Here is a 12841-nt window from a genome sequence, read left to right as displayed (position 1 = left end):
ATATAAATGTCAGGCAATATTTGTAACATATTTTTGGGTAGAAACTAAGAAAAACAAAAATTAAAAATTAACAACTAAAAAAATAATTAAGTTCGCGGAAACTCTAGACCTCACTTATTTCATTAGTTGTACTTATATTAAAATAATACGACGATAATTAGTAATGAGATAATAATATAAAAATTTGTAAATCTGATCATAAAAAAAAAACTTTAACATTAATTCTAATCAGTATTTGATATAAAATAAACTTATATTATTTGTTTTGTCAATTATATTTTTTGGTGATTTGTGTTGATTTTCGGTTTTTTTCTGTCTTGGAATTTTCCATTTATTAATTGTCAATGAAAATACTCATATTTACAGATTTTATTGAATTCCGAAAATAAAATTCATACAAAGTAAATCTATGAATGTAATTATTTTGCATGCCTTATAGCGCAAAGCGCGTGAGGTAGTGCTTTACTCCCCGTCTCCTCAAGGTCAAGCAATTTTGTGATCTTTAAATGCCACTATTACAACCATATTGCACTTATACAATAATATGAGTAAATTTACATCGAGAAAATACTTGAAGTAAAACCTTTCATACTTTTTAAAAATCATTTTATATTGTTACTTTGAAAAGAAAAAAAACGTTTCGAAAAAAATTATACACCATTTAATCGAGCTAGATTTTTTTAGACTACGCGCGCATATGACCAAAAAACGGGCGCTAATAATTAAAAAAAATCAGAAAATTCTCCAGAAGAAGTTACTTAATTTTATTTATTTTTTTTTTAAATATCAATTATACAATTTATTTGTTGCTTAAAAATTGAATAAGTATTGTAAGACGTGCACTTTTGGATTTTTCAAGCTTTTTTTAAATTATTCGATAATCACAAATTAGTCGTTATATATGAAAAATAACAAAGCTTTTAAAGTTTTTAAACATAAATTTGTTTTACATTGAAATTCATAATTATAGAATTTTTCAAATACTACTGATAGCAGAAAGTCTACTTGAATCATTAACTTCTGATTAATTTGATGAATTTATAAGAAAATTTATTTTACTAAATAAAATATTCAACTACGATGAATTTATTGAAATAGTTTGGCTGCGACGTAATGTTTATTTTAATAAATTTTCCAACTACGAAGCACAAATTACGCGCGCAATCGGAACTTTACTACGCGGGTATTTTTAAATCGATATTTAGATATATATTTTTTTTTTTTTTATGTATAAGCACCATTTTAAATAGGAGTTAATTGTAAAGTGTAATAAATAACATTTAATAGCAGCGATATAAAACGAATTGAAACCCATGAAATAAGTAATAAAAATTAATCTTTTGAAACTGTATAACTTCATGTAACTTTTTAATTAAAATTAAGCTATCGTAAAATTCACGATAAAAAAATGGAACTCAAAGCCTTTAGAATAATTTGATGAAATAAAACTCATTCACCACAAATTATTGGTCCGTAACCATCCAGATAAAAAGATATGAATTTTTTTAATTTATCCATTAGTAGTAAAAAAAAATCAATTGTAACCATAATAAAGGTAAGGTATTTATAAACCGTTATAATTATTTGTTGTGGATAAAATTAACAACACAGTAAATTTAGTCTTGATGTTTTTTCGATATATTAAAATACAAATGCCAATTATATGACAGCTAAATATATAATATGGTATATATGTATATTTTACAATATTCAATTTAATTCAATGATTTATATTAATAATAATTAATAAGAAAAAAAATTATGGCATTATATACGTAAAAAAATCTGGAATAGGTTAAATGCCAATTTTTTCAACAGCTAAAATTAGAAAGACAGTAAGAAAACAAATGCATTTTAAATTCTGAAAATTAAGTAACAAAATAAGTTACGAAACCACGTAAGCATTTTTTACTGCGTACGCTTTCTTTTTTCATAGTAAAACTATACGATCAGTTGAACTTGAGTAAGTTATTATCAATTCATAAATATTTGAACAAGAAAGTTTATAAGATAATCAAGTCATATTCTGTATTATTATTATTATTATTATTTATCTTTACTGTTCATCCTTGTCTTTAGCTCCGTGCTTCAGAATCCTAGTGAATTCAATGTAATCAAACATTGATCCTTTAATTGGGGCTTCACGATACATTTCATCGACATCGTCATCGGTGAACCTGAAGAGATAAATAAAATTATAAGTAAATACGAAGTATTTAGTTTATGATGAAAAAAAAGCGATTTACCGATCTCCCATAGTTGTTAAAAGTTCACGAAGACGTTCTTCATTGATATGCCCGTTATTTTCTTCATCAAAACAACCAAATGCGTTTTTAATAACATCTTCCGGGTCCGTTCCCTGAAGCCTTTCACCGAATAATGTTAAAAACATTGTGAAATTAATTGGTCCAGGTGCTTCGTTCATCATGCCTTCAAGGTACTCATCAGTAGGACTTTTTCCTGTTTCAGAATAAAATCTTGTAAATTTAATTTCTTCTTTTGTAAATTATACATAACTGGTTTAAATAGTAAACAATTAATTACCTAACGAGGCAAGCATGTCATGAAGATCTTCTTTGTCAATGAACCCATCATGATTGTGATCGATCATATTAAATGCTTCTTTAAATTCAGCAATTTGAGCCTGGTCAAACATCGCGAACACATTTGATGTTGCGCGTTGAGCACGTTTTTTTGTCGTTGCTCGACGACCGGCTGTTTTTCTGGCAGACATGTTCTGGAAAAAAATCAATATTAAATAAATTGATCGAAGTAAATACTCAAAACAAATAATTTCAACAAGCTAAAAAAGAAATAAAAGAACGAAAAAAAGATTCTTGAAAAATTTATGATTGTTTTTCGAAAAAATATGAGATTTTCCGATTTACTAGATATTAAGAACTTCAATAATACACGTTAATGTTTCAAATATAAAATACACCTAATTGGAATAACACTTTTCTAATGATACAAAAAAACAGCAATCATTTGAGTACTTCTGATGGAATCATAAAATACATTCACATGTTGTAAAAAATCACTTTATTAAAAGAATTGACTAAAAGATTCAAAAAAGTTCTGTGCATACATTTGTTTTAACTTTTCACTTCACACATATTTAATTAATTCATTCAATACAGCGGTTTTTAATGTCAGTTATTTTTTGTGTCTCAATATTGGATTATTATTTATAAAAAATATCCAAATCATTTCATTCTAAACAATCAGACATTTGCCAATAGTTTGAATTTCGTCCCCTGGTGAATTATTACAAGAAATGATTCTATACGTAAAAAAGTTGGTAATATTTTTTCTACATGGTAAAAAATGATTCATTATTATTTAAAATTGATCGAAATTCATGGTTTTAATTACCTAACTTAATTGTAATGTTAATAAAAAATCAATCGTCGAAATGATTCTAACTATTTTTCAATCTATTTCATGTAATATTTAAATTCTTAACTGAAAATTGCACATGTAAGTAAATGTTTATGCTGAGAAAAAAAAATTTTTTTGAACCAAGAAAATTGTAAGGAAGACCGGTCATTTTGGGGCAAAACGAAATTTTCTTGACTTAAAAAAATTTAACTTCGTTCAAGAAATTTTAACTTTATTGAAGAAATTTTCAATCTTCCTTAAGATTTTCTTGATTTGAGAAAATTTACGCTTGACTCAAGACTTTCTTTCTGTGTGAGCAATAATATTCAACAAGAACCCATTTTCGAGCGCGACAAATGAATCATCACAAACATGTGTAATCAATAACATTTTTATCTTGTAAGTAAATAATAATTTTTTAATTGTATTATTTTTTGTAAAATGATTCTTCTTAAACAATTTTTTATCAATTATAAACTTTGCTTACCAACAGAATGTAACAAACAATACACAATTCTTAAATTATCAATAAATCATTAAAAAAAATTTTTCAACTAAAAATGATCAAATTTATGAAATTAAATCTAAGATTTGCCGTTATTTTATTTATTAATTTCACACAATGTTAAAAACTGCCGTAAGCAGAGACGTTTACTCTCATTTTGTTACTCAATGACACATGTATAAGCTCATGATGATTCATTGGGTACACTCAAGATGTCCCATTGTTTACAAAAAAAAAAAAAAAAAAAAAAAAAAAAAAAATATGGAAGCAACGAAAGTTAAACTAAAATTAGTTAAGCCCTTTTTTGCTATAAATAGTACAATTATTTCTATAAATATATTCGTAATTAAAATTTTAAAATGTAAACATGGTAAAATCTGTAATTAAAATTAAGTCCAAAAATAAGTTACAAATTAATAAATAAATAAAACCATAAATAAATTTACTCAAGGTCTTAAAAATATTCCTTAATGAATCACTCTCACTGGAATGTTTTTTATACTCAATTATTTTTTTTCAAGTCATGGATGGACTAAACTGTATGTACGCTATATATAGATATACAACCGCGCTTACTTTCCCAATCCACCATAATACTTGCTGTCAAATGATAATAAATTTTTAGTCATTTCAATTCAATTTAAAATACTTTTGTAAACGAATAACTATTTATTAAACACAATCGATAGTTATTAATCAATTATTAAATATACTTACAAGTAAATAAAATAAGATGACGTAAAGAGAGATGTAGAAAACAAATACACGTCTATATCAGTAAATATCACTCGCGTCACTGATTTGGATTCAATCCACTGGGGTCCCCACTTACCACCACACCCGCAAGACTCCAGCGACATCTGGTCGTCAGTTATTCTGCAACCGCGGTCTTTATTCAATTTAGGTCATTACCGCGCATATGTTCAAATGTATACATTTTTATTTTTAGCTTTATGGATTTAATTATTATTTTAATTTTAAATCATCTAAAAATTAAAGATTGAACTAAGCAAACAATATTACTGAGATATCAATGATAAATTTTTATACTGTAATTGAAAATTGTAACATAAAAAAGATGAAATAATTACCAAATTTAAAATCTCAGCGAAATTCTATACAAGGAAGAAAAAGTTGTTGAGTGATTCACTACCTTACAAGGACTTGAACGCGAATAAAGACGCGAATTACTGTTGTGATTTTGTAATCTTTAATCTTTTGGTAGTACATATTTTGTCAACGGGAGAAAAATATGAGTGAGGATGTAAAGAACTAAAAAATTTTGAGTGAGATTGTAATAGATTTCCGACAATTTTTTAAAAACTTTTAAACAATTCACCTTTCTGCAGAAACGTATTTATAATTATATTTTTTTTTTTAATTAAAATCCTGCTCTTTGAGAGTACAAATACTTAGTCTAATTGAGGAGCTGATTTTCAAAAGGGTACTTTTTCATATTTTAAAAGAACAGTTTTTTGATCTTTTAAATATTAAGTACTTCGAGAATTATAAAGATTTCTAAGTGAAAATCGAATTATATCTTCATAACCAATAGCACTTTATAGCTAAATTAAAAAAGTCCAATAAAAATATTTGTAATTGAAGATAACCAGTTTTTTGTCTCGATTAAACAAAAATGAAAAGATACCCCTTTGAAACTCAACTCCTCAATTAAGGGTGCGTATTATAATTTATATATAACCCATAATCGAGGAAATCCTAGTAAAAATATTATTAATTTAACAACTAAAAACGTTATAAAAATATGAAAGCTGGAATTTTAATTTTGAAAGGTTGCAATAAAGCTACCCAACAAACGGAAACGGGTTGGAGCTCAATGCGATTCAATACTCGTTTTTTTTAAAAGTATTGAATCGGGTAGGGCAAATTGGAAGTACAAGTTTAATTGACCGACAGAGCCAAATTACTTACCATTTGTTATCAAGGTAGAAGAATATGAAAAAAAAAAATATTACCCTGATAGCCACCTTACCTATAACTTACTGTCAATCTACGTCCGCAATTTGAAGCAAACTTGACGGAAAGAGTTGGCAAAGCGAGCGATTACCTATTAGTTACCTATAACTTACTCTGCAAATAGACGTCAAAACTTGCTGTACAAGTATTTCCTTCTAATTGTAATAAAGTTGAAAGGAAATTTAACTACAAGTTTGATTGTTAACTTGTATTCAAGTTGCGGCCGTAGATTTCCGTCAATTTGCTTACAACTGTTGTTGAGAGAAGAATTACCGCCAACTTGATGTATAAATTAACCGTAACTGCTGGAAGTCAACACTTACTGAGAAAGCGCTGGCTATCAGGGTATATACCCTGATAGCCAGCGCTTTCTCAGTAAGTGTTGACTTCCAGCAGTTACGGTTAATTTATACATCAAGTTGGCGGTAATTCTTCTCTCAACAACAGTTGTAAGCAAATTGACGGAAATCTACGGCCGCAACTTGAATACAAGTTAACAATCAAACTTGTAGTTAAATTTCCTTTCAACTTTACTACAATTTGAAGGGATTACTTGTACAGCAAGTTTTGGCGTCTATTTGCAGAGTAAGTTATAGGTAACTAATAGGTAATCGCTCTCTTTGCCAACTCTTTCCGTCAAGTTTGCTTCAAATTGCGGACGTAGATTGACAGTAAGTTATAGGTAAGGTGGCTATCAGGGTATCGATCAATTAAGACATAGAAAACGTCTTTGCAATGGATAATATAGAAATATAATTTTTAACTTCCCGCTAAGAAAATTCAAAATTTTCGTACATCGAGTTTTCATCAGATTTCGACGTTTTGAGGTCCTAGAAAGCTGCTCTGGAATATTCCGCTTCCGTGAAAAATTAATGTTGTAGATTTTAAATTATTTTAAAAAATATAGACAGAAGTTCTCACGTGTGCCAGTTAATTTATTTTACTTACTTTCAATGTTAATTACAGTGATTATTCTGCTTCCTTGATTGACCCTTTTGATTGAATATAAATAGTTGAGATAGGTGAATAGTAGTAATTCAGTATAGTATATAGCGGTAATAACAATAAATTTAACTTTATTACACAATGAAATTATTTAATATTAGAATCATATAGGAAGATTAGTCGTAAATTGTGGTGAGTGATCACCTAATAGTGGTAATGGAAAATATTAGAATAATTAATTCTTAACTTTTAATGAACTTTTGGTGAGTAATTACCTGATAGTGGTAATAGTAGTATAGCAGTAAAATTGACTAAGAAATATATGTGATGGTTGACACAGGGGGATAGATCGAAGTGTCGATCACCGTTCAAGTTTTAAGGTTCGTAACTTCCCTGTTGAAAAACTCCAATAAGATCTTATCAAAAGTGACAAAAGCCATTTAGAAACCAATAAATTTTATTGGTTTGTAAGTGGCTTTTGTCGCTTTTGATGAGATCCTATTGGAATTTTTAAACAGGGTTATTTTCTCCTTTTGAAAAGTTCAAAAGCTTATTTAGAACAGCTAACTCTTTGATCTCAAGAGAGCTCAAGAACGTCATAAGTGCAATTTTAAGCGCTTAGGTATGAAATTAGCGGGAAGTTTCTGGGATGGCCTTAAGAGTTAATCGTTTTTCCAATTTTTTAAATCAGAATTGACTTGAAAGAACTATAAAAATTAGGAAAATGATTGACGCTAATGGACCAAATGGTCCTAAAGGAAATAAACTTAATAGATATAATTTTTAGAATTAGATGGATTAGTATCGAATGACCCATTTTTATTCATATCCATTATAACTAAATAAGCTCCTATTACATATGTATCAGTGGGTTTTTGTTCAAATCAATGTGAAGCACCCAAAATCATGATGCATCGAACTATGGAAGCAATAATCTTCGAATATAGTATTATTGTCTTTTATCATAAACAACCTAGTCGCTTAAAATTTGTTCCAATCATTTTTAGCAAATCACGCCACATCAGGTTCACTATTTGAGAGCTTCAATTCGTTAGTTAGTTTAGAAAAAAAAAAAAATATCTTTAGCTGTACTCAAAACATCTTCCACTGAAATTAACTGCAAATCTACTGCAATTACGTACAGTTTGAATTTAGAGTCATTAGGTTTAAACGATACTAATTTCAAGGTAGAATAATGAGTAAATAAGACAAGTCGTGCAATATTTTTTATTCCTTATCAATAATTAATGTCAAATCTATGAATGATAAATTTAAATAACAACAAAGGCACTATATATACAAGAATAATACAAATTTCGATCATAGAGACCGTCAAAGTAATAAAAATCTTAAAAAATGTTGTTTTATAAAAATTGTTAAGTTACTCCATCTTCAGTTTTTCTTTTTTAAATAATAATAATAATAATTATTATTATTATTATTATATACACTCATCTTTTCTTCATATCTTTCAATTTAGTATTCAATAAATAATAATTAAAATTCTCATTTTATTCATAAAAATAATTATTTAATTTAAACTAAATTATTTTATTTTTTTTACATATTTTATTATCGAACAGTAACACCATTAATGGTGATGCCATTTCTAGGAGGTGGTTCGGCTTCGTAATGGCCAGATCGATTGTAGGTTCTTTCGTTTTGTCTACTATATCTACAATAATAATAATTAATATGTAATTAAAACAGTTATTTTCTGTAATTGAAAACTAACAATTATAAAAATGACTATGAATTAGAATGGTTTGCATAATGTTCATAAACTCACCCATACGTGCTTCCACTGCCACTGTAAGGACTGTCATAAAGACCATCTTCAGGAACATTTTCATACATTCTATTGCTTGTACCATCATTTAAGCTAGAATATGACATTACAGCTGCATTTTGATCTTCTTTTCTTTCAGCTGCTTGGATATTTTCTGTATTTTTTACCGGTGTTGCTTTGCGTCTGTAAAACGATAGAAATGTCATGAAAAAACAATGTATTAAAGCATTAACTGTTAAACTAATTCCTGATTTAATTTCAATTTTTATCGAATTCAAATTAAACTTACAATCTCAAGTAAACTAATCCAAGAATTAATAAAATAAAAATGATAACTCCAGCTCCAATGCCAACACTTGTACCAACACCTTGAGCCTCTGCTATTTCGTTGGAAATCACTTAAAAATAAAAATACATTTATACTAATTTAGTAAATTTGTTAGTAATCGAATACTTTTAGCTTATATTGATAAAGTTTAAAAAAAAAACTCGAAATTTTCAATTATTGATAACAATTAATTATGTTCATGTCAATTGTGGAAATTATCGAAATTTATTGTTCATGAATCAGCACACAAAAGAAATTGTGAGTTGAAGAAATAATAAATTTTTTGATAAAAATATTTTTTTTTCTTTGATAATATAATACTAAATATTTTGAAAGTAAAGATAACATTTGTTGCGAAAAGATTTTATTAGAAGTGTATGGATAAATAGCAAAAAATTTTAAACTTCTAACATAATTTCTTGAAGAAAAATAAATTTTCAAATTATAAGAAAAAAATCATTTAGAAAATAAAGAATTTGATCATCTTGAATCAAGAAAAAAGTTAATGAATTAAATTAAATGAAAATTTTCTTGGTCAAAGGTTTTTTTTTTAACCTAGTCAATTTTTTTATCAGTGCATGATCCCGATGATTCACTTTATATTTTTTGATTATCTTTGAATTAAAACGATTCATTTTAGAAAAATTTATTAAACAGTTATTACTTTCACATCGTGGTTCTTCTCCACTCCACATTCCAGTGTCCAAGCACTTCCTCAGGAATGGTCCCACTCGTTCAAACAGTGGCAAACAATGATATTCAGCAGCTCCGCCATACAAAGTTGATCCATTCACTACGATAATTCTACCATTCTCGATTGACCCCGGATGTTTGCAATCCATCGCTACAAGTCGCATGTAACAATTACTGATCTTACTATTTGTTACATAAATTGATTATATTAAGAAAAGAAATGCTTACCAAAACAAGCTGGGATAAAACCACTCCAAGATCCATTCTGTAAGCAAACTCTTGTCTCATTACCTTCCATATAATAACCTCGTGGGCAACTGTAAAGCGCTACACCACCAATACTGTGGGTTGAGACCTGGATTGAAAGCGGGGAAACTTGTTCCGGGTTTTGACATCTTATTTCCCGACAAATCGGAGTCTCAGAACTCCAGGTACCATTTTCGAGGCACAATCTCCGGGCAAATCCGTCGAGATCATAATTTGAATCGCAGACGTAAAGTGCAGCAGCGCCGTAGTAAGTTGCATTTGAGGTCAAAGTATATTCGCCGTGAAGAATACTATCGGGTTTACCGCAATCCACGACTGAAAATCGAAGATTATTAATTTCATTTATGTAATTTTTCATCCATTTTTTTTGTGTTAGTATTGAACAATTATTTGAGATTCACTAATCAATTAAAAAATTTATATTGATTTATTTTATATCATTTTTTATTGATATTAAATATTTAATATATACTAGCAACTTTTTGTACCAGTAAATTTTCTCCGTCTTATGACTAAGTTATCTTGGTTCCGCTTGTTTTGTCACAGCTATTTTGTTATTGGATAAATTACCGTGGTACCGTTACAAACGTAATCAATCCATTACAAAATAGTTTTTTTGAATAAATAAATAAAAAAAACTTAAATGTACATATTCTTTTTGGAAACAAAATTTTATTTTTATCTATTTTAAACTAAAATAAAAAACCTTGATTTGTTGAAACTTACAGATACATTGAGGTACTTCACCACTCCATTTCCCATTATCTTCACACGTAGATAATGGCTCTCCAACAACTTTGTAGCCTCTTTCACATCTGTATTTAGCCAAAGCACCTATTTTATACGACGTTGCGCCAGTATTTGAATTTTCCGCCGTTCCAGTACGTACTAACGTTCTTCCATACATTCTATCATTACCGGTAACTGATAATATTCCATGCTCAGCCAATATTGGTTCTGGACAACGTATTTCTACACAAATAACAACCACGTAATAAATAATATATAAAATAAGATTGAATTTATTATAATCTATTTAATTTTATGAAATTAAATATTAAATTTTAAATTCTTTACCTTCACATTTAGGAGTAGCATCGCTCCATTGTCCATTATCAAGACAATAACGTCTGATTATTCCGTTCAATCGATAGTTTTTAGTACAACTATACGTTATTTCACTTCCTAAGTGTGTTGTTCCATTGACATAATTTACTGCGCCATTCAGAACTGGCAATACTTTTCCACAGTCTATGTCTGTTAAAATCAAACATTAATTTTTAATTAATAGCACGTGGTAATACCGATAACAATAATTAATAAGTTAAATTTTTAGATACTTACATTCACAAACAGGTACGCGGCCGGACCATTCTCCATTTTTCTGACAAACGTGCCTAGCTTCACCGTTAAGAAGATGACCGGGTTCACAATGATATTCTATTGTACTGTGAATGTTTAGATCATATCCAACGACATAGCTTCCGTCTGGTACTTCTGGTTCTTCACAGGTAATTACTTAAAAAAAGAAAAAAAAACATTAATCAATATCTTATTAAAATAGTGAATTGTTTATAAAAATATTTTTAACTTCCGGCTTTGGAAATTATTAATTTTCAAAAGTAGAAAGTTATCGATTTTAGTTCGATTTTGAAACTGAGTTTTTATCAAATTTTTACGTTTTGAGGTCCAGGGAAGCCGTTCTGACTATTCCCGACTGAATTTTCGGCTGTGTATGGGTAAATAAAATTTTGTTGTACAATATCTTTAGAGAACGAATCAACCGATCGAGATGAGCAATACGGTGTTCAAAAATGTTCATTGAAACTTTGATCTAATTAGATTTTTAAGTGAATCGGTCAACTCGCTTCGATGATATTCAAACATAAGAACTAAAAGAACTTTTTTTCAAGGTTTTCTATAAATAACTTTCAAAATATTTGACTAATCAACTCCAATTATCAGAGACACTTGTTTATGCTTGAAAAACTGCGTCAAATACTGCCTAACATTAAAATCTAACAACGCGTTTAAAAGTTATAGCCATTTAAAAATATTTATTTTTCAAATTAAATTTATTTCCGAGCTTTGTGCTCTAAAATAAGAGGAAAGTTTAATGAATGGCATTTTAAGTCAACCGATTTCCAGATTTTTTTTTATTTAGTGCAAAAGATAATAGACATTCAATTTCCGCATACATGTGACGTCTACTAAAATTCAAATTTTTTACAAGATTATGAAACTTAGTTGTAAGATGAGTTTTATCATATTAACAAATTAACTATCAGCTGATCCATGTAAAATACTAATAATTGATGTTAATATGGTGATTCCTAATAATTAAATTAAATTTTAAACTTGTAATGGAGCTTATCCTGTTGCAGCTACAAAACTAGGTCTGTAGCTACTGCAGGCCTAACCGATTGCTCCTTCAGGAACACGCTACAGGCCTAAGACCTGTAGCAGCTACAGTCTTTTTTTTTTCAGTGTGTATGTACTCTTGTTGCTACCAGCAGTGGAAAAGACCTTTAATGATTTCTTCATTCATATTTACTTAATCTGTTTATGCCATACGTTTTTCCGGAACAATTGTGTCATCCTTGAACACTTATGTTTTCTCGCGACCTACAATTATTCAAATTTCAGTAGCTCTTTAAACAATTGAGTAACTTCACCCAGAAACTACTAGATAATTTCATTTTTTATCATTTTTTCGTATAATTTCCAACTTTTCAGTTACCTATTATTTTATCAACATATTTTTTCCTTTGTGATTCCGAAGCCCTTTATGAAGACCACCGAAATCAACTATCTTTAGTCCTTGATAATTTTCTATCAACGTTATACGAAAGTTTTATCGAGCTCTGGGCATTTGGCGATGTTCGTGGTTGGGTGAACAGTAGCAACGTATTCTACTAAAAAGCACCAAAGAAATCAATCTCACTAGAGCATTCTG

The 12841-nt window shown here is 28.5% G+C and overlaps 2 protein-coding genes across 4 annotated transcripts in view; both read right to left on the bottom strand.

Moving 5' to 3' along the window:
* Positions 1 to 1615: 1615 nt before the first annotated feature.
* On the bottom strand, positions 1616 to 4712 carry Sqh (myosin regulatory light chain sqh). The gene is made up of 4 exons (XM_074245039.1): positions 4604 to 4712; positions 2545 to 2737; positions 2247 to 2460; positions 1616 to 2177 (listed from the first exon to the last, which is right to left on the bottom strand). Exons 2-4 carry the CDS (start codon positions 2732 to 2734, stop codon positions 2057 to 2059), a joined length of 525 nt encoding a protein of 174 aa, XP_074101140.1. The 5' UTR covers positions 2735 to 2737; positions 4604 to 4712; the 3' UTR covers positions 1616 to 2056.
* Positions 4713 to 8048: 3336 nt separating this feature from the next.
* Positions 8049 to 12841, bottom strand: part of Fw (CUB and Sushi multiple domains furrowed) — a 30373-nt gene continuing 25580 nt past the window's right edge. For 2 of the 3 annotated variants that reach the window (XM_074245047.1, XM_074245046.1), the window contains exons 12-19: positions 11230 to 11403; positions 10963 to 11142; positions 10612 to 10857; positions 9847 to 10200; positions 9590 to 9769; positions 8887 to 8995; positions 8598 to 8780; positions 8050 to 8483 (exon numbers count right to left, since the gene is read on the bottom strand). In XM_074245047.1, the coding sequence (XP_074101148.1) occupies positions 8381 to 8483; positions 8598 to 8780; positions 8887 to 8995; positions 9590 to 9769; positions 9847 to 10200; positions 10612 to 10857; positions 10963 to 11142; positions 11230 to 11403 (1529 nt within the window). In that variant the 3' untranslated portion in view covers positions 8050 to 8380. Of the gene's footprint in view, positions 8484 to 8597; positions 8781 to 8886; positions 8996 to 9589; positions 9770 to 9846; positions 10201 to 10611; positions 10858 to 10962; positions 11143 to 11229; positions 11404 to 12841 lie in introns of all 3 variants that reach the window. The other variant, XM_074245045.1, reaches the window with a different exon arrangement.

This window comes from Cotesia typhae, unplaced genomic scaffold (genome assembly GCF_013202065.1).
Source record: "Cotesia typhae breed Kobodo isofemale line unplaced genomic scaffold, CoteBio_Ctyphae contig_44, whole genome shotgun sequence".
Taxonomy (NCBI): domain Eukaryota; kingdom Metazoa; phylum Arthropoda; class Insecta; order Hymenoptera; family Braconidae; genus Cotesia; species Cotesia typhae.
This window is presented reverse-complemented; position numbering and strand designations above follow the sequence as displayed.